The sequence below is a fragment of the Odontesthes bonariensis genome, chromosome 9 (assembly GCF_027942865.1).
Source record: "Odontesthes bonariensis isolate fOdoBon6 chromosome 9, fOdoBon6.hap1, whole genome shotgun sequence".
NCBI classification, from domain to species: Eukaryota; Metazoa; Chordata; class Actinopteri; order Atheriniformes; family Atherinopsidae; genus Odontesthes; species Odontesthes bonariensis.
Window position 1 is genome coordinate 21,491,887 of NC_134514.1, and position 25,039 is coordinate 21,516,925.

Below are 25,039 nucleotides of genomic sequence, written 5' to 3' on the forward strand. Positions count from 1 at the left end.
AATTTGATTCCATGCAAACAGCCATTTGACTCTGCGCAGTAGTGAAGGAAATACATTGGAGAATCCATCCATCATCTTCCGCTTGTCCGGGGATCGGGTCGCAGGGCAAGCAGCTTAAGCAGAGAAACCCAGACGTCCCTGTCCCCGGCCACTTCATCCAGCTCTTCTGGGGGGACCCCGAGGCGTTCCCAGGCAAGCCGAGAAACATAGTCTCTCCAATGTGTCCTGGGTCTTCCCCGGGGCCTCTTCCCAGTGGGACGGGCCCGGAACACCTCACCAGGGAGGCGTCCAGGAGGCATCCTAACCAGATGCCCGAGCCACCTCATCTGACTCCTCTCGATGCGGAGGAGCAGCGGTTCTACTCCGAGCCCCTCCCGGATGACCGAGCTTCTCACCCTATCTCTAAGGGAGAGCCCAGACACCCTGCGGAGGAAACTCATTTCGGCCGCTTGTATTCGCGATCTCGTTCTTTCGGTCACTACCCACAGCTCGTGACCATAGGTGAGGATAGGAACATAGATTGACTGGTAAATCGAGAGCTTCGGCTTCTGGCTCAGCTCCTTCTTCACCACGACGGGCCGGTGCAGAGCCCGCATCACTGCAGACGCCGCACCGATCCGCCTGTCAATCTCCTGTTCCATTCGTCCCTCACTTGTGAACAAGACCCCGAGATACTTGAACTCCTCCACTTGGGGAAGGATCTCATTCCCGACTCGGAGAGTGCATTCCACCCTTTTCCGGCCAAGGACCATGGTCTCAGATTTGGAGGTGCTGATTCTCATCCCAGCCACTTCACACTCGGCTGCGAACCGCTCCAGTGAGAGCTGAAGGTCACGGCCCGACGACGCCAACAGAACCGCAACGTCCGCAAAAAGCAGAGACCCGATTCTGAGGTCGCCAAAACGGACCCCCTCAACGCCTTGGCTGCGCCTAGAAATTCTGTCCATAAAAATTATGAACAGAATCGGTGACAAAGGGCAGCCCGGACGGAGTCCAACCCTCACAGGAAACATGTCCGACTTACTGCCGGCAATGCGGACCAAACTCTGACACCGGTCATACAGAGACCGAACAGCCTATATCAAGGAGTCCGGCACTCCATACTCCCGGAGCACCCCCCACAAGAGTCCCCGAGGGACACGGTCGAACGCCTTCTCCAAGTCCACAAAACACATGTAGACCGGTTGGGCGAACTCCCATGCACCCTCCAGTATCCTGCCGAGGGTATAGAGCTGGTCCACTGTTCCACGGCCAGGACGAAAACCACACTGCACCTCCTGAATCCGAGATTCGACTATCCGGCGGATCCTCCTCTCCAGTACCCCCGAATAGCCTTGCCAGGGAGGCTGAGGAGTGTGACTCACGACGTCCCTAGTTGAGGTCAGCAGAGCCCCGCCCTCACCATACACGGTGTTGACGGTGCACCGCTCCCCCCCCCCCGAGCCGACGGATGGTGGACCAGAAACTCCTCGAGGCCGTCCGGAAATCATTCTCCATGGCCTCCCCGAACTCCTCCCAAGCCCGAGTTTTTGCCTCAGCAACCGCCGAGGCCGCGTTCCGCTTGGCCTGTCAGTACCCATCAGCTGCTTCCAGAGTCCCACTGGCCAAACCGCCGGAACCGCTCAGCCTCGTGCACCAGCTCAGGCTCCTTCCCCAGCAGAGAGGTGACGTTCCACGTCCCAAGAGCCAGCTTCAGTAGCCGAGGATCAGACCGCCAAGGTCTCCGCCTTTGGCTGCCGCCCAGCTCACAAAGCACCCGACCCCCTTGGCCCCTCCCACGGGTGGTGAGCCCGTCAGAAGGGGGACCCGTGTAATTTCTTCGGGCTGTGCCCGACCGAGCCCCACGGGCACAGACCCGGCCACCAGGCGCTCGCCGGCGGGCCCCACCCCTGGGCCTGGCTCCAGGGGGAGGCCCCGGTGACCCGCGTCCGGGCAAGGGTACACGGTGTCCATTTTATTGAAGACCCTACCAGGGGCTTAAAGCCCTGGACAACATAGCTCCCAGACTCATTGGGGCATGCAACCCCCCCCACCACGGTAAGGTGACAGCTCATGGGGGGGACATTGGAGAATATGCCATTTAATTAAAAGTTAGCACATGAGAAGGGACATAAACTCATTACAGCCCATGAAATGTTCGTAATAAGGCACCTCACAGCGTGAGTTCCAACCTTTTTGGAAACTAAGGCTGATTCTTCATAACGTAATTGGGAGCATTTAAAGTCTCTTATTCTCCATCAAAAGCATGGCATTGAACTCAAGTTCACACAAAACTATTAAAATAAAAGGTATATGCTTTCTTGCTGACTTTGTCAGTAAAATACATTTCAAATGTATATATTTTTTTTATTTACAATAAAACTGATTTGTGCTGTTGAGGGCATGGAGGCTTAGTCTTAAGCGTACCTTGACTTTCCATTTAAATTTTGGTAATCTTCATACCAACGATCAGCTTGCACTATGAATTCTGTTTAATTTTTTTGTGCATGTGGAATGAGTAAAAACACCAGTGTCCATTTGCAGCCCGATTGCCCACCCTCTCTCTACCAGCAGAGACAGTTAGGCAAGAAAAGTAGAAGAAAGGAAGCAGAAGATCTGTGGAAATAAATAGGTGTAAAGAGGGAAACAGAGGAAAGAGGATGGATGAGTGCAGATTACAATTATTCCCCTCCAGCTGGCTTCTTTGTTTGGATGCAGTGAGGTGTGAGAGCAGCAAACACATGTGGAAGACATTGGTTTATAAAAAATCTCATCTGTTCTATAAGTGTTGCTGTGAGTGAAAAAAGACCAAGAGCAAACTCCATACTGACTGTAACCTTAGACCTTTTCATGTCTCTGTGTTATGATCATCAGACGCATTTTCTACTTGTTCATCAACTTTAAGCCAGGCATAGCCCAAAAAAAGCTTACCGTCTATGGGCAATAAAGCAAAAACAAGAAAGAAGTGATCGCAACAAATAAGTGGAGCAACAAACAGGGGGTCAACACAGAAAGGCAAACTGAAAAGAGTGGAGGATTAAGGGAAATGGCAGGATCAAAAAGGCATGCGAGAGACGAAGAGATCTATGAGCGGAAAACTAAAGGGAGTGAAGAGGTTAAAGACAACACAATCCACTGGGACAAGTCGAGACAGAGAACGTATAACGTGACACAGATATGATCTCTTGGGGAGAGATTGAATTATGAACGGAGAGAAAAGATTATCAAAAATGGAGACAGCTGCGTTCTATAAGGTTGGATGAGGGTGTGTTTTCTGCAAGGTCGTGAAATGAAGAGCAATAATGTTTGAGGCGAGGGCGGAAGTTGAGAAGAGAGGAATAACACACGCACACACAGCAACAAAAAAATGGAGGTATGATGTCATGGGGAAACAGTTAAGAGAGAAAAACAGGCTGTATATTCTACCTATTCCTCCTGGTCTAGCCTCATCACTTTTTATTGCTTCACACATAAAAGTGTCATCTCTCATATTCAGCACAGCAGACATTGTAATATCACCTGCTGAGGAAATACACCTCCAGCGTAACATTACTCTCCCTTTTGGAGTCTTTTTTTATTTCTGCCTCATCTTTATCACTGTAGTGGCCTTCTGCTCGTTTTTTGCTGATCCTCTCTCTGTCTGAGCTTTGTCAACCCCCTCACTATCATTTTCTCTTTTTTTCTCTCTCAGCTTCCCATCACTTTCTCAGTTTCTGCACTCAGAAAACCACTGTGCCAAAGCCAAGTCATTTAACTGACTTTCAAAAGCAATGTCCCAGTCTGGGACCAGTCTCGAAGGAAAGTCTCAAATTCGAACGAGCAATTTAATTGAAAAGGACATCTGCATTTCATATCAGCCATAGCAGTCTCATAACAGTGCAACTAAACCCAAGAAATGATTATAGTAATTATCATATATTACAGTGACCATTCAATGTACATATAACATGTCAGTAATGTATGGGACTTGATAGCATCATTCACATGTCAATATAATGTGATAATATAATTAAACAACACTGACAAATGAAAATAACAAACAAATAAACACACATTCAGTTAATTTACTTCAGAGGTCGTCAGCATTTCAGACAGATAATTTCTAACGAAAAGTTACCAGTTGGCGTGTAAAGCTGCAGTCAGAGGTTTACACACACTCATCATAAATATGAATATCATAACAATGTCGGGCGGTTCTGGGGCAAAATAATTATAGGACATGCAAATTTAATGAAAATAAAGAAGTTTTCATTTACTTTAGGTTTCATGGAATCGACAAAGGGTAAAATTAGACAAACACACTTAAAGTTAAGCTGGAAGACCTCATATTGTTTTAAATGTACTTTCACCTTTTAACAGGATTCCAAAAATAAAAAGTTCACTCTTCATCAAATTAATTCTCTAATCAGACAGAAACACTGGCGTTCCCATGGCTGTGACATCATGGTAGACTTGTGGTTACTTGGATTGACCCTGAACATCTGAGCCAGCTTCCTCCCAGCCAAATGTAGCAATTCGGAACCTTTTCCAGACCTCGGGAAAGTGTACTACACTTGCAGGAAATTGTACTTCAAGCTGATAATCTTGTGGACGAATTGTTTGGAAAGGGTATCCGGAGAAATTTCAGACTTGGATAAAACTTCAATCCTCTTTCAGATCTGCATTTAACTCCTTGGACCTTTCCATTCTTCTGTGTGTTGGTCCGTCCACTTAGTGCTGCCAAACAAACCGACCAGCTGCAGGACCTCAGACCCTGCAATTTCTACCCTGCGCACATTCAAAACAGTCCAAATCTTGTCCATGAAATTATTGTTTTTTTCAGTGTGGATCTTGTACAACTGCCCTTGAAAAAGGGAAGTTCAAAGAAATCCCTGAAAACACAATATTGACTGAGTTTATGAATTTATGTCAACTGTCAACTTCCAACCAAAACTATATGTACGCTCGCATATCTCAGCATAATCAAATTATATTCCCGTGACTTCGAAGCAGCAGTTGTAACTATCCCTTCCTTTGCACGATGGCAATAATCATACTGATCAGGCCTGCATGTGCAGACACACACACATACACACACAGCGCTAGAGTGTCTGTTTGACTGCAGGGATTAGCGAGGAGAAATTCAGCTAATGCCCAATAATGAAGCATCACAGTATCATACAGATCTACAGTAAATTAGATGTGCGTTTTTCCGAACTAATATGACTTTCCCACTTCTTATTTGTAACATATGTCTCAGGATAGTACAAATGCTGTTTATCCTATGTGTATAAGAATTAGGAATTTCAACAGTAATCCTGGACTTCGGGCAGCTGTGTTTTGTTATAACAAACTACTTCGATCACATGCATTGAGTTTGTACTTCAGTATTTCCATTGATTTTAAATGCACATTAAATGTCAATGTTAGTTACAATTTTCCAGTTAAAACTGTCATTTCTGTCAAGTTCCTACTTAAAAACTTTATGTGAAAATTTTGCAACTTTAGAATGAGTGGCTAGGGATCATTTGCAGTCCAGACATATATTTCGATTTCTCTTAAGGTGCTTTATGTTCTTGGACAATAACAACACCACCACTTCCATTTTATCTGGCTTTATAGATAATCCTCCAGCCTTGTGCTATCTCTTAAGAAAGGGCAAGTTTTGTTGCACTACTTGTGCTGATGAAAAACTTTAACAAGGTCATGACCATTTGAGAGGGTATTCTAAGTCACTTAAGTCCCTGCTACAAAATAAATGTTTCCTAATATCAGCTCTGCTTAAAGAAAATGATCAGTTTCAACATAAAACTGATTCAGATTACCAAGACTTTGCTTATAGAGTAGTCTGCATCTATCTTAAGAGCAGACACTTGAGTAAAATGAGAAAAGGTAACACTCCATATCAATGGGATATGATAACAGTCAGTACATTCTGCGTCATGCTTTTGTATGATGGGACGAACTGAACATTTTCTGGATGTATTCACTGAGGAAAGCGGTGTCTACTCTCATTTCTGAGTTTGTTGTCTAAAGCATCTCAATCAAGACATAATCCAAAAAGTTAATTTCTCATATAAAAATATGAACTTGATTAATATGTAAGATTATCACAACAGGTTTTAGTGACAGTTGTGACCAAGTTTTTCTTTAATAAGCACTCCTGGCTGTGCCACTTTTCTTCTGGGTCTCTATATGTGCCCCTCTGAATTTGTGAGCTGCGAGGCAGAGATTTTGATTTTGCAGCAGATCTGTTTTTGTTTATTACAGTGGACAAGACTTCGCTGACTCATTACATTCCCCTTACATTGCATCATTTTTATCTGTGAGCTGTTAGCTGTGAGATCTTTCATTGCTGTTCTGGGATGCAGATGGAGGCACGTATATAGTACACAAGTAAACCTCTTGATCCCTCACTTGTAAACTTCCTCTCTTTCACAGACTATCTATCTCTGTCTTTCAATAATTTTCTCGCTCCGTCTCCTTTGTTGCTATGGTAACAAGCTGTGCGGGGGCTGCGATGCAGCACACATCACACCCGTCTCACTGAGCTCCCCAGAAGAAAGGGAACGCATGGGAGGCAGAGACAAATGGATGATAGGGTTTAGCACGTCTGTTAAAGTTTGGAGAGGATAAATGTCACTTGACACACAGGTGAAAAGAATACTCAAGTTGGAGCAACACTCTGTTTTTAGATTTTCTACTTAAAACTAACAATTACAGACTGCATTGTAATTTGGCTCTTTTTTGGCTTGATGGAAAAACTGGCCAAAGTCTAAAAACTGCAGACTATTAGTGTGACACGTAAGCTAATGAAATTTTTTCAACAAAAGCATCAATGTCCATTACAGACTTATAGCTCCGAAGAGAGAATTGGAAAAACTTAGTTGGCTTTGATGTTTAACCTTCCCTTGACTAGACCGTTCACTTCCAGTATTTGATGACATTCTAAACAAAAAGTTCATCCCCAGAGACATGACTTCTGATGTTGTTGTTCAGAGTTTACACTTCACAAAGGTATTTTCTAACCATAAATTTTGTGTGCCATTAAACCCCTTGTAAAAATACAGAATTATGTAAGTGAGGCTGCTTACAGTGGTAGTTTCAAAAGGTCTCATAACCAGCTCCCTAATCTACATCGTCGAGTCCTTGGGCAAAATATTGAGCATTGCAATATTGAGTGTGTTCCTCCCTTGTAAGTCACTTAGCAAAAGGGTCAATTTACTTATTTGAAGGCCTGTTTGTATCTTAAATTCATTAATACATTAAGTATCTGACCAAGCTGCCTTATGAGATGAATCCATACAACAATCTGTTTAACCGAATAATAACATAAAGGAGAATGATTAATACAATTCTGAAGGACAGCCACGTTCTGTCTCTAGCCTTTGTTATGTTAAACCATTTCTCTGTGCTCATATTGTCGGTGCTCTTCACACAAAAGCACTAAATAATTTCACAATACAATATCAGACACAACCTTCAGCTGCTCCCATCTTTTACTTAAATCACATATTTCGCTTCAATGGAGGTCTGCGTTTATTTCTCAGAGGAATCAAAGTTCATAGATCTCTTAATTACCATTGCTTGTTAGGCAGTCCGAGCCAAATTAAGGGCCAATTCATTTCCTCTCCAGGAAAGCAGGGTAATTCTTTACCGATAGCCTTTCAAAATGATGCAAAGTAAGCGTATTAAGGAGAAGAAAGAAAGAAGCTGAAATGATTATGGAAACAAGGGAGCAGGAATAAAAGGTCAAGTGTTGAGATGGAATGGCAGTGAATGAGGAGAACTGAGAGCTTCACAGGTTATTTGTGTCCTGATGAGATCTTTGTTTTTGAATATGTGAGAAGCTACGCTTTAATGAATGTCCAGGACATAAGCATCAAATGTAAAACAGAAAAAGGGAGCGTAAACCCTCAGATGCTGGTGTGGATTACTGTGACAACCACCATTAAAAGGATTATTTTGTGTGTATTGGTGTGTGCGTGTAGATGTGTTCGAGCCAACAGAGCCACTGATGTAACAGTCAGTCTAATCCCTCAGTGTAAATCTCAGAAAATGAGCAGCAAAATACCGAAATGAGAGAACAACAGACAAACAGCACAAACAATCTGTTGCACCAACACAAAAAAATCCAAAACACAAAGTCACAAAAGGACATATATTTATTCACTCTGCACTACCATCTATCTGCCTCCCTTTCCTATTATCACTGTCTGTCTGTCTGTCTGTCATCTTCTCCTTTACTCTCTAATTCCAAGCACTTTTCCCATTGGAGTGCTGTAAGAGGATAAGACCATTCCCTGGGAGAGCAATAAGAGGATGAATATGTGTGTAGGTGTGTTTTTCTATTTCCCCCCATACCTAAGTGTGTGTGTGTGTGTGTGTGTGTGTGTGTGTGTGTGTGTGTGTGTGTGTGTGTGTGTGTGTGTGTGTGTGTGCGTGTGTATGTGTATGTCATTTTGAAGATGCTACACGTCAGTCAGTCAATGTGTAACGGAATGTGTTTTTTAACAGATTTTGTGTACTTCTGTCTGTCTGTGATAGAGTGTGAATTTGTCAACAATATGTGGGTTAAGGGTGTGTTGAGGTATGTGTGTGAGTGTGTAAATCTACATGCCTAGAGCTCCGCCCTACATACAGAAAACCTCTTAATTCCCTGCCCAGGGACACCGAGTTAGACCCTATGTTATCTTCTGTTCTTGAATCTCTCAGTGTTTTTCTTCTTTCTAACTGCAGAGGGATCACTTGCTGTCATTAATCAGACTGTCTCATGCAGCGATAGCCAAGAGAAAAAAAAAAGATAAAAGTGGCTGTACAACACTGGAAGGGCAAGACTGACCTGTTTTGGGGTCATTTGAAGTAGCCCCTAATATGTTGACACACTCAAAAGTTGTGGAAAGCATGGAAGCAGAATGAGTCATCACCACAATTTGATTGACTTATTGCACCAAAATTGCACATTTAATTCAAATTATCTATGTTTTTTTTTTTGTAGCAACACTTTTCTAATGTTGCTTTCGTACTATTTGAGTTTAATTTAGTTGCTAAATCAAAGCACTTCCTACTTGTGACATACAACTGGTGCAAGGTCAGAGCAGCATGAAACCTACAAAAAGCTGCAGATGTAGTATGATGTAATGCTATTTCAGGGGACCTGGCAACATACTGACAATAACTCACAGCTAAAATTCTGCCACAGGCTCTGAGATAGAATGAAAGAGGAAATTAACTTATACTGCAGCACCAATACCTGTCTCAGACAATGGTTGGGATGACGGGCAATGAAATGTTCATGGCACATAGCAGACATGCATCGCAGAAGTGATTTGATCATCATGCCTGCCTGCTGCGTCAGATAAAATATTTCCAATTTTGGTGTCTACTTTGAATCGTTTCTTATTCATTGAGGATAAAATGTGGTTCCACTCCTACATATAAAACAAAGAAAGCACAGATAACAGCTCGAATTAAGTTTGTGTCGTTTTAGCCTCGTACTCATTTGTGTTCAGTTCATCAAAATTCATTTAAAGCCATTTTGAGCTGGGATTAGTATCAGAACCAGTCTGATTATATTTAAGTTAAAACTAAATCAGGTCATATTTGCTAATATCCCTTTTAACTCTGTTCTGCCCACCAGTAAAAGTGAGTGCTGCTTCAGCATTCTCGGTAGCTGTGCTCTACATTATAAGACTCTAATGATTCATTTTGTTTTTAACACCTGCTGGAAAAAAGAATCGTTTCATTATATTGAATATATTTCCTGACATATTGCCCAGACCTACTCTAAAGCATATCATTATCGGAAAATGGCCATTAAAATGACACATTAGGGTGGTTACTTCATTACATTTTGTCACTTGGATATTCATGATATGCTTCTTGGTTTATTTAGTCATTCTTAATTGACCAACTGATCCTAATTGAGAGTGCGGTTGTCTGTAATTTTGTTAATCCATGGTGACTTAAGGTCAAATTTACAACACATTTATCTACAGTACAATATGTCCTCTTAAAGGGAGAAACCAGACAAATAACAAAAAATCAAAGGCAAGAGGAGAGACAAGCAAAATGTTAAAAAGTCGAGAGTAGTAGAGAAGGGGGAGGAAACAGAGGCGTCAAAGAAAAAGACAGGTGGTGACAGACACAGAATGGTACGGAAAAACCATTGAATTTTTTTATATTGGGTAGTTTCAGTTCAACAGCTTTTTGATTTGCAGTCTTAGAAGAGTTCACCCAAACTGACAATGGAAAATGAAAGTCAAGGTAGAGTTTTATTGGAGTTTAAAATGCGAAGACATACACCTCGCTAGAGAGTTCTTTGATACATGTTTGACACTTTTGACACCAATGAACACAGAGTTCCAAGTCACTTTCATGAATTCCTTCCTATATCAAATTTAAGAGAAAGAGACATCGAAAGGTGCTACAAGGGAGGACATAAACCAATGCTACATCCCCCGAAAACGCAACAGTCATGCAACATGCAGACAAGAAACTTAACAGTTTGAACTGTAATTTGGTTTAATTTAAACACAGTGTTGTTTGCAGTGATGATAGATTGTCTGACAGGGCTCTTACAACACTTTTTTTCCCCCATACTTTTTATTTTGTAAATGAGTGTAATGAAACTGGAGACCATTGTGAGATGGTATCATACAAGTTCCAATCCTTTAGTACAAAGTAGCCATCACTATATCATATGACTGATCATGGGTCGGACTAGACCCATCTTCACACTCCGGCTTAGTTTCAATCTACACAAAATGTGTCAATCCAGATCATGAAAGATGGAAAGCCATAAAAACCTGCCATGTTTGTGGTTCTTCATGCTACATAAATCGTCTTCATCATGATCTCATGCTTTAACACCCAGTCACAAAAGACACAAACTAGAGTAGCACAATGTTCCGTTGCTACATTTAAACAGCTAACTTCCATTTAAGCAAGTATCAAAAATAGGATTTAACAGTTTCAAGAACACACCAAATGTGTGTACATGCTTGTATTCAGTAAGTTATAGAACAGCTATTGACCGATAGTGTAACCTTTACGTTTGAAAGGGCACCATACAAAGATCACTCACTCGCACAGTCACACATACACGCGCACACACACACACACACACAGCAGCATACATGCAGAGAGCACCATATTTGTATAAACTAAAATGTAAAACCTGTGTGACAATACATTCTGATCAACTGACACACACACGTGCACATGCACATGAAAGAACTTCTTTTTTTATCTTCACCCTCCTTTTTAACCGACCATCATTCCGAACATATTCCTCTGTGTTCAGATTACAAGCAGTCTTTCACAGCAAGGAATGAATATGAAAAGAAACAACAGAATTAATTTCAATCATTTCCCCAATTAAATTACACGAAACGGCTCTTGTTTTAATCAAGAGGAAATGAACACGTTCCTAGAAAACAATACACAGCTCCGCATTAGCTCACAGACAGAAAAAGACCCTGCTTGTGCATGTACATGTATGTGTGTATCAACACCTGTGTGAGACATCAAAATGCAGCAGTGATGTGTAAATTACACTCCTACTGTGAGCGACTTATTTTTCATTTCTGAAAAGAGACCTTTCAGTACCATAATACATGAATGTTATATAAAGATTTACACATTCTGCTCTTTGCTCTGCCCTCAACTGCTAATCTCTTCACTCTCCAGCCCAGCCCCCCTTCTTTCTCACTCCTTTCTGAATCCCTCCTTCATTTCCCTGCTCTCTCGTCACAGTGTCTTTGATCTCATCTCAATTCCACACAGGTGTACAACACAGCAAAAATCCATTTTAAAGACTACTTTGAGGTGTCGTGAGTGACTCTGATTAAAGTGCAGTCTTACCATACAGCTGTGGTATAAACTGGGACACTGGTGGGGTTTGACCTCAAACAAACAATCAGCTGAAGTTCTCTGTTATATCTCACACTCATGCAGTCTAACAAAATGCAGCAGGAAAGAGGAGCACATTGGAGAGAAATGGTGAGATAAAAAGCTCCAAATTGTCGGTGAAAAACAAATAGATAAATAAGACTAGACAAAAAGAATTGTGTGAAGAAGGGCAGAGACAAGATGTCTCAAATAATATCAGAATATCATGATATTTAGCAACAGATTTACCCACACAGTCTCACATATATACACATAGAGCACCCACGCATGCAAATAGCCATTCACATGAACACATGCGCATGCGCCACATCGCCCCTGCTGTTATGCTGGAATCATCCAAATACGGTAGGGGAAATTTCCATGGCAACAGCAGATAGAAGGGGTGCAGACTTGTGCGGGATGATCTCCAGAGAGAATCTGCTTGACTTCTGATTCAAACTATTCTGTTCCAATTCATTCAACTGCAAAGTCATTCTTTCAGCACGAGCAGAATACCTGCCTCTTATGGAAATACACACAATCCAGGTTTGGTTGCATGTTAGCCACCACGGTAATCCAACTGCACTGCTTAAACTGAAAGCTGCTAAATTTGAATCAAATAGTGGGAACCCATCATGTACAATTTTCAAATTTTAGCCAATTATTTTTTTTTTTTCCTTAACAAATTAGGTCTCACCATCGCGTATGCGCAGAAGACGGTGGAATAAAAATGTGGTGCTGCACATGTACATTTAATAACCAACCATAAAAAACAGTGCTGTTGCAGTGTAGTCACCACACAATAAGTCCCTTCTCTTATCTGCTCTGCAACTCGTGTACAATTAAAAGATACAGAAAAAAAGAAATATAACATTTTAGTGGTGCTAAGAAGAATTGTGTTAAGAATTGATAAGCTTTATCGGCGTTTCTCTAAACAGAGCAACATCTTCTACATGGAGCCAAATAAAGGAGAATTTCTTTAAAAGCTAATGACTCGAAAAAAAGGCACCTCAGTGCTTTGAGATGCACTTCTGTGTGTGCGCGCGTGTGTGTGCACGTATATAGCGAGAGTGGGGTAGTATCAATGTGTCCCATGTGGCAACAGATATTTATCTCAGTCCAGCTACTCATTAATGTCTGTAGCCCTCTGGAACCACAAGGAATTATAGGACTTAAAGAATCAATAAATTGAGGCAGAAAGGTGTGCCTGTGTGGTTCCGTTGTTGAACGTGTGTGTATGTGTGCATGACGTAGTTTTCTGGGGATGTGGTAGTTAGCTTGAGGACCAGATGTGGGTATTTTGGATCATTTCTAAGAGGAGAGAAACGCACAAATCGGAAACACACTGAAAATGTGTGATTTGATGAACAAAGTGTGGGAATGTGGAAACCTTTATGTACAACAAAAAACTCACCTGCGCAGGTCTTTAAAAGTGCATAGGCGCTGCAGTAATATATTTTCAACATTACAATATCGCCGACAGTGCAGGTACACTTTTATGTAGGAGGAAAGCCGAGAAGCAGCACAGTCGTGAACTGTTTATTTGAGACATCTCCCTTAGGTTCTTCATCTGAGAGCCAAAATGTCAGACAAATGTTAAACACAGCTGGACTTTTTAAAGAGTTTACCCAGCCAGCTGCCCAGAATTAATGTACCCATTGCTGAATACAGCAAGGAACGGTCCTAAGAATTCACATGCTTTAAAGTTTTTTTGCTAGCCGGTATGTTGCGACAGCAGTTATTTAGAAAGGGGAAAGAAGAACTTGGAAGTAGGATGGCAAAAGGGATCATAATACATTTCCAAAAAATTATACCTGCTTTTGCCTTTTCGGAAATTGGTTGATGCACATTTGGGTTACTTCTGATGTACTGAACATTTCAATCACACTTCTAATCACATGAGTAAGCATTTGAATTGGCAACCATTTCTGCTTGTGCCATTTTTCTTAAAGATGTGTTTGCAGTTGGTGACCGCCACTCTGTTGATCACAGCCACGCATAAAGCAGCCTATACTGAGCAGCTTTGTTTATTTGCTCCAAACCAGATAATAGAGTTGTTGTCATAGTTTGAGGGTTCATGTTGTGTTTTGGTTTCACGTTAAGCTTAAGGTTCAGGCTTGGGTTTTCTGTTTTGCCTTGTGATATGCATTTCCTGGGTCTGATCTCTGGATACTCTCAGTTTGGCTGGTTTCCTGCCATCCTTGTACACCTGGATTCTGCTAGCTAATCACCACCACATGCCCTGTGTTACTTCACTTGCTCCCTTACTTTAAATACTCTCTCATTTCCTTAGTTAACGGCCAGATCCCCAATGATACAGTCTTAGTTCCATTCCTGGCTTCTCACCTTGTCAGTCAGGCTTGTTTTTGATCTGATTCCAGTTACTTGTTTGTTAAATGTTTAGTTTTTCTGGATCTCCTGCTTTGCAAAAAAAAAAAAAATGCCTTTTCAGCTCTACCATCTGGTTGCTTCCTGCCTGCTCAGCGCTTCATTTGGGTCCTACTTCATTATTATTATCAATCCATGACAAATGTGCCAGTTAAAGAATTTTTTTCTTCAGCATTATTTCAAACTCTTGAAATAATAATAAGAGTTTGCTTCATATTTGTCCGATAATTGAACTGAAATATCTACAACAGATTACTTACTATACACTCTGAGCAGCGCAATGAAGCAATATCAGAGAATCTCACTTTGAATATACAATAAGTGGGTTTGTACGGTGTCACTGAAAGGGTTTTAAGTATGTTCCTGAAAAAAAATTCATCACAGCAAAGACAGATGATCCCAATTTCATTAGAACAACTCTAGGCCAGGATATATTAGAGATAATAACACAACACATCAGCATGCTAATAGTAAAGTCTTTGGTATGGTATGTGGCACATATGTCTTTTTAAAAAGTAAAAAAAAAATCTTAGGGTTCAGAGATCTTTATGTATTTCATAACCATCTCCCCAAGGAAATGGAGTAAAAATCTGCTTTATCATCATCTGTATGCTCCTCTGGTAACGTAATTATCCTGGTGTTAAATAAGTGTCTGCCCAACTCAGTTAATCTGAAGTTGCTTCCACAGACCCCCTGTGAGCAAGGCACCCACCCGTGACGCTCTCCAATTTGTAACTGCAGTCCGTTTATGATGAAGATGCTAACGAAGGATGATATTCAATTAACAGAGACGGAGGACTTACTGCAAAAACTCTACTACTCTACTGTCTACTTTAACAAACTATTAATGACTTTTTTCAGCAGCTAAAATGAATAACGGTGAGAGATTCAGCATATCTAAAAGCAAGTTTGCTTCGTAAAAAAAACATTTCAAAGTGAGAAAAATAATGGGAATTTATGACTGTGCTCAGTGGTACCAAGATGGTTTTATATGATGTCAGGAAACTGTCGTTGATCAACAAATCGATCTGATATTGACATCAAGGTGTCAGTTAGCATTTCTGGATGACCTCGTGAGGAAAGTAAAGTTTAACAAAGAATTTTACAGAGGCAGTTCAAATGAAAGTGCCTCCAGGCTCAGCTTTCAGAAGAAGAAAATCCATCTCGCTAACCCTCTGGCTATGCGTTAGTACATACGTGTTCTATACAGGCAACTATGGGCAGGTTTTAGGTGTGGGATTAGTAGTGGCTCCAAAAGATTTTAGCAGAGATGATGCTAGGGCATCTCTTGTATCAGAACCAGAGAGTATTTCTCTTTTAAAAAAAAAAAAGGGCACTGAAGGCTTTTCTTGGTGGAAGATTGTTTAGCTTTTCTCCACACGGGTATTTGTCAAAGTTTGATTTCTCCAACTTACTCTTCTGAACTGATATGATTGGTTAAAGTTTGCTTATGATAAATATAGAGATATGGTTCACCCAATAACCAAAGACTTTTTTTTTTTTTTTTTTTTTTTTTTTTTAAAAACCTGCCCTTTTTTCAAACACTTTCCACATATGAGTTCACACAAGGTTCAAACCATCTGGCTTGTCTTTTAACTATGAATTGTCTTAGTAGTTTATCATGTTTTTTTACCAATTTTGGACTGTCACAGCTAATCATTTTAATTGTCCCCTCACAGTCTATCAAATCTATGACAAACCCAGTCATTTAATTAAGGGAAGACGCTCTATCCGTCTTAATTTTATGATCTTTCTCATTCAACCTTTTTCTACTGGCAAAACAGACAAACAAGAGATTTAGTGGGATTTAAGACTTTACCTCATTCCCCGAAGGACGGTGATGATGATGGTGGTGAGGTGGATGATGAGTTAGATGAGTGAGATGACTAGACAAAATATGCTCGCTACGATGATTTAATTACACAGCACTGATCACTATGGGAGAAGTAGAGCAGAATTGAAAATAATTATATTTTTGTGATTTCAATGGTAATCACATCATATTGTCTCAAGTCTACACAAATTATGTTTTATTCAAGGCAGGTTAGCAGGCAAAGGTACTGAAATCATGATTCATTTTATGTTAATCACTCAGTTGGCATGACGACTCAAACTCAAGAGGCTTTGTTACAGCTTTCATACACATGCTCAGATGTAAAAAAAAAAAAAAAAAAAATTTCCTTTTAAGAGCTTAGTTTTGCAAATGAATTGTAAGAAGAAAGGAATTGTGTGGGAATTAACCATAATTTAAGATCACAGACTTTGTTTTTTTTGTTTTATTTTGGGCAATTCATAAACGGCAACAATGTCTTGTCTGCAATGTCTGGGTGAGCTGCTCAGTGCAAAAGAAAAACATGTTTGTAAGTTTTGTTGATTTTTTTTTTAAGGTGCCTAAAGTTAATCCGCTTAGTATTTTTTATAGATTACGTTGGAGACAGAGAGACATATTCTTGGTAAAAACATTGTAAAGCCAAGCTCTGTCAACACAACAGAAATTTACTGACCTGCCGATGAGGAGGAACTCTCCCACCAGTCCCTGACGTCTCATAGCCATGAGGATATTACGGACAGTCATACCTTCGCAGAAACACGCCACCACCCTGGCCTTGGGCAGGTGTGCCCTCAGTTTCTCTAGCAGTCGATCAAAGCTGTGATGTCCAGCATTGCTCCAGATTTTGCCTGGGGGAAACATGTCAGACAAACACAAGCCTGTGACCCTCGTGTCCTTTCCGGATCACCGTTTCTTCATCTGAGGAGTTGACTTTGAGCCTTTTTTTGTCGTGCAACCTCTTTAATTTCTAGTGCAGAGGCGACCACCAGCAATAAACATGAAGCAGAGCCCGTCACTAAAGCATGAAGTCCTTGTCCTACAGTGGGACCGTCATCATAAGGTATGCTTTCTTAGGTAGTGCATGTTTACTGCAGTTAACATAAAATTATGCTCAACACCTTTGTATCAATGTTGACAGCATTTGGTCTAAGAAGGAGTAGAAGGACAAAAATAATAATGCTCTTCTGTATGCAAAAGGAACACTCTGCAGTGGGTGTACAAATGCTGAGAGTTATACTTGAATCAACACTGAACTGTGTAACAACTAAAGTAATTTGTTTCCCTACTGAAAAACAAAATCTGTAATTAAGATTAATGTTGGATTTTCTGCGGTTATCTTGACCTGTTGCCTCTTACCAGAGTGGGCGATACAGATGCCCTCCTTGGCCGCCATGTCCTTGAACGCTCCCATCCCACTTTCACCATAGTTACCTGGAAAACCACAGAAAGTACAGAAGGGTTTTAACTGGCTCAGTTTTGTGCCGAAGTTACTTAAATAGCAGCTGTAAAGGTGGAGTATGTGGATGGGTGTATGGAAGGAGACAGAGTGACAGAGATATAGAAAGAGATAGATTCTCCTTTTGTGGTGAAAAATGTGTAAAGGACCTGATGCTCTCTCATTTTCAAAAACAGGCCCACTCCATTAACGTGGTTGTTCCTGTACTACACATACCAGCTCAGATATATGTCAGAGAAAGCATCTCCCCACTGTGGCACCCCTTTCTCTGCCAGAGAAAGTGGGTGACCTGGAATTTATGCTAATGAAGGGTTGTGCATATTGGCAAAGAATATGACAGGATTCCCCTCTTTAATTTTTCGTCCTCTCTTCTTTTTATGTCTCTTCCCTCTTCCATGTTGATTGAAGAAAATATAAAAGCTGTCTCCTTTTTTATGCTTTTACTTTTCATCTCTGATAACGTTATTGTGTGCAATTACCTACAAAGTGCACTCTAATTTGGTATCATTGATCTGCGCTCTACATAAATAGATGACGAAAAAAAGACAGCTTTAAGGAGACAAAGAAGACAGACGGTGATAAAAGAGTGGAGACAAGGAAACGAAGGAAAGAGATGGAAATTTATTAAGGGAAAGCAGAGCATACAGATAGAAACGGAGAAAAGGGAGAGAGGAAGAGGAGGTCCCATAATCCCTGACCAACGCATGTGTAGTCAGTCCAGTGATGAGGGTGGTGGAGTGAAGTGTAAAGTCCTGTAATTAGTGTCTCAGTGAGAAGAGTGAGAGACAGATGGTACAGACTATCCCTCCCCTGCGCACTTTGAGTCACACACATATGCACACATACACATTCATACTGGTATCATTATAAAAAAAAAAAAATCTGTAAACCTTGTAACCTGCTGGACTCCGCAGGAACTTTCATGTGAGAATTATTTCTCTTTTCATTGGTAAATCTGCCAAGGGTTGTTTTTTCTCAAATACAAATGCAGTGTCCCTTCAACTCAACAATACAAGTTTGCACTAAATAAACTTAATAGTTTATTCAAAATACATATCGTCTTTAGTTCATAAAGGATATTCCATTTATGTTTCCGTTTCTATGTTAAGGAGCACAGCTCGATTAATGATTCATGCCCAGATTACATCCCCTTAAACCACTGCCGTGTTTCTGCTCATTCTTTAATACACTTGTATCCCTTAAAAAACAGACAAACCCCAAAAGCGTGTCTTCTTTTTACCAACAGCCGTGCTGTTCTGCACCGACTCTGCTGGAGCCCACGAGCATACGTCGTAGAGCAACAGTGTGTGATGCAAGATTTAAAAGACCTTGGTAGGATGTTATAATGAGAGTAAGGTGCATTCAGGTCTACACACTGCAACAAAGAACAAAGCTTAATGCAGTTGTTGCTTACTTTAAATATGACCTTATTTAGGCATAACACAAGGTCCAAATAAGGTCATGTTGTTTTAAGAACAATATGGGGGAGTGGGGTGAGCCGGAGCCTAACCCTGCTGCCATCGGAATAGAGGTGGGTTACACCCTGGACAGGTTGCCGATCCATCAGATGGCCAACACACTTATGACTAACCAAACAGGCAAGTTTTCCAGTGCTAACTACCACACCACAATGCAGGCCATGACACAGTGTCACATGACTATTTGTGATTAACAAGTCAAACTGAGCTCGTATTAAAATCAAATAAATAAACGCATAAATCTGTATAAAACGGGAACCAGTATTCCAATGGTGAGAATGAAACTCCACCAGCTCTTACATGGACTGAAATCCAAAACAAAAAACATAAATCCAGAACATGATACGCATCAGTAAGATTGATTTCTCATCCAAACAGACACGCATGACATGCAAAATTATCACCTTTCGAAACAAACTGCCTCATACGCAGGGCATTTAACTCATTCACACATGTGGTACTTTGTTTTATCACCTTCCACAGAAAAAAACAACCGAGATCACACATTCACAGTTTCTTTCAGACATAGTTCTTCCCTCACTGTCGTGTGGCTGTTCCTTTCCTCTAAAAAGCTGAAATTCTTTCACTCCTAAATTAAATATATTGTTCTAAGGTGTGCACATACCACTGCTAGTCTGGTGGAAATGGGGTTAAAACACCAATTAGAGAAGGATTCACTGGAGTTTCAAACTCAAAATGTCTGCCTAGCCTGAAAGTTTTAAACACCGGAATGAAAATTGCATGAGTCCCTCCCCACTTCCATTGTGTCTTTCCATTGTGTAGGTTATAGCGGTACACTGCAACACGCAATCAAATGCAAAGCTGCCCTCTTTGAAATTTCCCACTCTCCGACATGTCACCACTCACCTTTTCTATCACAGCTTGGTTTGCAGCAGCAGTACAGGTATTGAAATTTTGAGACATAGACAGCAGACATCTTTTTGCCCCTCATTTCATTCCCTCTCCTTCCTCTCAACCACCTGGCATCCTTCTCAGTCTCAGCATTCTTTGGTCTAAACATTTGCATCTCTCTCCTCTTTCCCCTCTCTTTCTTCAGTTTCTGTTTCCACAGTCCCCTCCGTCATGGCATGAGCTGGAGAAAAACGTGTCGTTAAAATACATGAGGGCCGTCTTCTTCTTCTTTTTTTTTTTTGATCTCTCTTACTCTATTATTTTCCCGGTTCTCCAAAAATCCTGCATAGCATCTGCTGGAGAAACAGACAAGTAGAGATTCAAAAATCTAATTACATATTTAATTTTCTGTGTCAATATATGTCGACAGTACTGAGAGATTAATGAGTATGTGTTACGCAAACATTCTCACTGGAGTGCAATGTGGGCATGTGTGCATGGTGAAAGAGTTTCATTGTCCTAACATGTGCACATGTGAAGATGTGGGTGCAAGGTATGTCTGTTGTGGCTTTCAGGGGATCACCCCTTTTACTGCTGCTAATCTCCGTGCTTATGTTTGTGGGACTGCCCAAAATTTTTACTTTGATTACTTTTCGTAACTTATTCTGTGATGTAAACTGTTGTGTTGTGGTACAACAAGCTTGTGGTTAGGATGTAAATTTGTCATGTGCAAGCTCTGAGCAAAAAAACTGCAGCCCCAGCGGACAGACAGAACAGCCGCAGAGATTCTGTGTCATCCTGTTTACACGTATGACAGGAACAAAGCCCATATATGGTGACTTGTACATGTTATTTTGGGCTGGATGCAAGCACGTAGGAAAAGAAATAAGAATCTTAGCCTTAGTGTTCTTCAATAAGGGATTTAGCAAGTAAACAAGTCAGAAATAAACTTGAACCATTTATGAAACCCATGCAGGAACTTCTCTGCCTTGAATCAAACTGGATTTTTCCTTGACGCTTGTGCCTTTGTCTGTTCAATCCGAGTGCTCAATAAAAAGCTCCAGTCTAAGCCTCGACTCTGTCTTCCGACAGTCTTTTGCTGAACAATGCATTCATAGACTATCATTAACATTATATTATTATTACATACCAATATAAACATCATTTCACGTGGTCACAATAATTGAAACATAAATTAACTCCACCCCTGCTGATACTATTCTTCGCAATTCTACCGTCAGTTACTAACTCAGCCAGCTAACTGTAAGTCTAAGTATGTACGGGATATAAAAAAACACTTAAAACGTTCAGATTCTTATTATCATATTTTTGTTATTATTTTATTTGCAATTAAATCAGTTCTATAATTTAAAAAAAAGTAATGCCTGTGTCTAGATTCCAATACTGAAGTTGTAGTACTCAGTAGTACAATAGTAGTACTCAGTTGTGTGCACTGTGTACCTTATTTTCTAGGTATTCATTTTAACATGGTAGTCACAGCTTCCACATGAACAAAACATTTTGAGTAGGGCCATTAAACTTAATTTGATAATCCTTGACACAATCTCACTTCAACACTGTAAAAAAAAAGATGTTTGCGCAAAATGTAATGCACCACAGCAGTGTTTGACAATCACCACACAAATCAAGAATAGGAAATAAATCTGAATTCTTTTCACCCACCGAGTCGAGTACATTCTGCTTGGGATAACAAAAGGAAACCAAGCATTCGATTTCACAGGCAGGTAGTTAGTCCTGATGATATGCAACAGACCACGCTTGACACTTCTTGGTTAAAATCAACAGAGCGTCAACCTCCAGCAAATGAACTGCAGTGCTTGAATTATCTGATAATGATAATACCATACCTGTTGTTGAAGCAGTGGCCCCTAACCTTGAAGCTGATCTCTCGCTTTTTCATCACAGTGTCAAATAGGGACAACACTGTAGCCTTGCTTCTGGTATTTATTTTAACTTCTGAGACGCTGAACACGAGGGTTTTCAAAATACTACAATTTCAAACTCGACACCAGTGCCAGAGAAAACACTCCATATCTGATTTTATCAATACCATGGGGAAAAAATAGTATCTATTCCAGCATAAACTTTTGGTATCAGTTGATATCTCAGTATTGACTTTTTGCCGACAACTCTACAAAACATTGTCCAAAACATTATTCTGGAATCTGAGCCTATCTGGACACATCTTGAATAAGAGTAATCTGATCATCTCTGTCCGTATGCATTTCTCAGATGCAGCAAGGTCAGGCTCTGCTGCGTCCTGACCAACCACTGTAATAACACCACAATCAGATAACCCACAAGGACGTCTTCATAGAGGGAGAGGCTCCGCCGTTAAAAGTGCCTTTGTGTGAAGCACATTTGCAATTAAGAATATTTCATTTGGGTCAAATTTTAACCAATTACCAAATCTATGAACTTGCAGTTCATTTGTGGAGTGGAAAGTGGTCTGCATGCAAACATCATCATCTTTGTGATATAAATTGATAGCCCATTTTATGTAGAACATGCCGATATTGTAATAAAAAAAAATAATTGCACAGCCCTAACACTTCTTTAAAGATGTCATGGAAGCTTGAGGATTAGGGTGAATGGCAATTCATCTATTATCCTAACAGAAGCCATTAAGTAGATTCCCAGAACATGAATTCTGAAACAGGAGACCAATTTGTGTAGACGTAGTCTTGTGACCAATGATCATTATAGTAAGCTTTCGTGTTATTCCAGGACCCACAAAAAAACTGGCCCATGACCCACTTTGAATGTTCACCCTCAGGCAACATTACCAGCAACGATTATAAAAACATAAGCTGCTTCAGCCATTCTCCCCTTCTCCATTCATTAAACCCTTCTCCATACCGTCTCCCCCAAATCCCACTTTCCTCTCTCCCATAATCCTTCAAATGCCACAGAAGTTAAATACGTAAAGGCCATGTTGTGCTGCGGAGTCAGAGGGAGAGTGCAACTGATAAAAGGATGATGGGAACGGAAAGGGAGACGAAACCACGACAATAGAAGGAGAGACAGAATCTGCGAGGCTCAGATCAAAAGAGCCATTAACGGCAGATAGAAGAAACAAATGAGAAAAAGTAAGAGTGCGAGTGAAAAAAGAGAGGTGGAGAGAAGGGTCGCATTTTGATTCATTGAGAGATCGATCAATTGATGTCAGAGCGAGGTTGGGTACAACATGTCAATTTTTGTGTCAATAAAACCCATTGAGCCGAATTGAATTGAGCTAAACAGAGAAACACAGAAACTAATAACAGAGGGAGACAGCAGAGGAAGCATGAGGAATAAAATACTGAATTCAGTATAGTTGATGTTGACAATGGTGGCTATCGTCATTGTAACACACAGTGAATGCTCTTACCCTGTTGGAGCTGTGAATTATTAGTTTGTTCAATGAACAATCCATTTATTAGATGGATTAGATGGATTAAAGGATAGTGCTGACAAAAAAAAAAAAAAAAAAATAGTCCAGTGCCTCTTTGTGTCCTGACAGCATCCTGTTACAGGCTGGTTTTACAGAGGACTTAAGCATTGTCAAATTTCTACTCTCTCTAAACAGAAACAGCCGTACATATCAGAGCATTAGAATGATCGTGTTTCTGCTGCCTCTCCTCCTAATGTATGACTAACTATGCCCCACAGAGCTCAATGCTAATTCATTCATGTAGTAGTTTGTTTTATGCCTGCATATGCTTTACATAAGCTCTTTGTACACGTTTAATACTGTTTCACGTCACATTTCATGCCTTGCAGTTCATCAGCGTTGCTAAGTTGTACTGCGTAGTTTCAATCTACTATTTAGGGGTTCTAATCAGTATAACCTTTTTCTGCCTAAAATCAAAAACTTTAAACATTTAAAAAATGAGGACAGATTGACGGTTACAGAATCAGTCTACTTATGACATGTAGCAAAGAATCTTGTAATACTTATGTACCTTCTCCTATTGTGATGTGATTCATGAGAAGTAACACGGTAATATCAAACACAAAGCTGCCTGTGGGACATTGTTTCACATTAAAGTAAAGTATGAAAGTATAGCAGGTGAGTTTTTATCTGAATATTCACAGGAGAGCATGTTCTCATCAAATAGGATTTCCAGAGTAACCCTGTTTTGTATTTGTGTTGCAGGAAAATGTTTTGCTACAGTGGTTTTGTTGTCCATCTCAAGCCCCCCCAGTAACAGTACTGAGCTGTGCATCAATTTCAGCATTGAAATCCCAGCCAGTGGCACAGTAGGACTGATTTACGCAACAACATGATTATCAGAAGACGCTGGCCATATAGATTTCATGTAAAATACATCTGTGAAACTTGTTTGTGATTATTTTCTACTAAGCCGCAATAACTTAAATTCACAAGTGATGAGTAAACAGGTATCCGACTTGTTCTCTCAGCAGTCAGAGTCCTCACGACGGATTTCAACTTCACCATCATCATTCTCAGCTGAGGACGGCGGTTGTTATTTTACTCAACACACAGCTTGGGCTTGAAGTTGTTTTAAAATATTGTTCAGTGCTTCTTTTTCAATTATCTTTAGAATATCTACGGTTGCTGACAACGTGACAATCCAAAGAAATGACCATACTCATTCTCATATCTTTCTTTGTCTTGAGTTGCCAGTCTTGTGCTCATTTGTCCTCTGTTTTGCAAATCAAGCCGCATCCCAAACCACTTGTGAAGTGGTACTGTGTGGTCTCGACCACCTTTAACAAAGCTGGGGGAGGGGGAGTGTTTCAGGTAGTAGCATCCGCCTTATCTAATGTAATCCTGATGGTGCACAGTCATAATTCTAGAAACTAAAAAGTAAACACACTGAGCAGATAAAGCGGCGTAAAGACAGTCACCAGAACACCAGCCCAGCTGTTAAGGGACCCAATGAGAATGCTCCAGAAGCCCCAGCTGCAAAGAAATATGGTCTAAGCCAGACAGACTTCTTTGCATCTTATGTCCATTTTAAATGATAAAAACAGTTACATAATTAAGCACGTGTGATAAATCATTACAATGAAAAAGTTACACTCACAGTATTCCATGATTCTGTGAGTATAATTACTATGCTGACATAACATGTATTATTCAGTTTGCTGAAAATCAGTTTCCCTGTCTTTTGCCCCCAGATGCAAAATGGTAATGCATAGAATTAATGAGTCTCT

General features: G+C 40.6%; 1 protein-coding gene across 2 annotated transcripts in view; it reads right to left on the reverse strand.

Moving 5' to 3' along the window:
* The window catches only part of grm5b (glutamate receptor, metabotropic 5b), a 69,150-nt gene that overhangs the window by 35,562 nt on the left and 8,549 nt on the right, over positions 1-25,039 (reverse strand). For both annotated transcript variants that reach the window (XM_075473602.1, XM_075473601.1), the window contains exons 5-6: positions 17,426-17,500; positions 16,743-16,917 (exon numbers count right to left, since the gene is read on the reverse strand). In XM_075473602.1, coding sequence (XP_075329717.1) covers positions 16,743-16,917; positions 17,426-17,500 — 250 coding nt within the window. The remainder of the gene's footprint in view (positions 1-16,742; positions 16,918-17,425; positions 17,501-25,039) is intronic.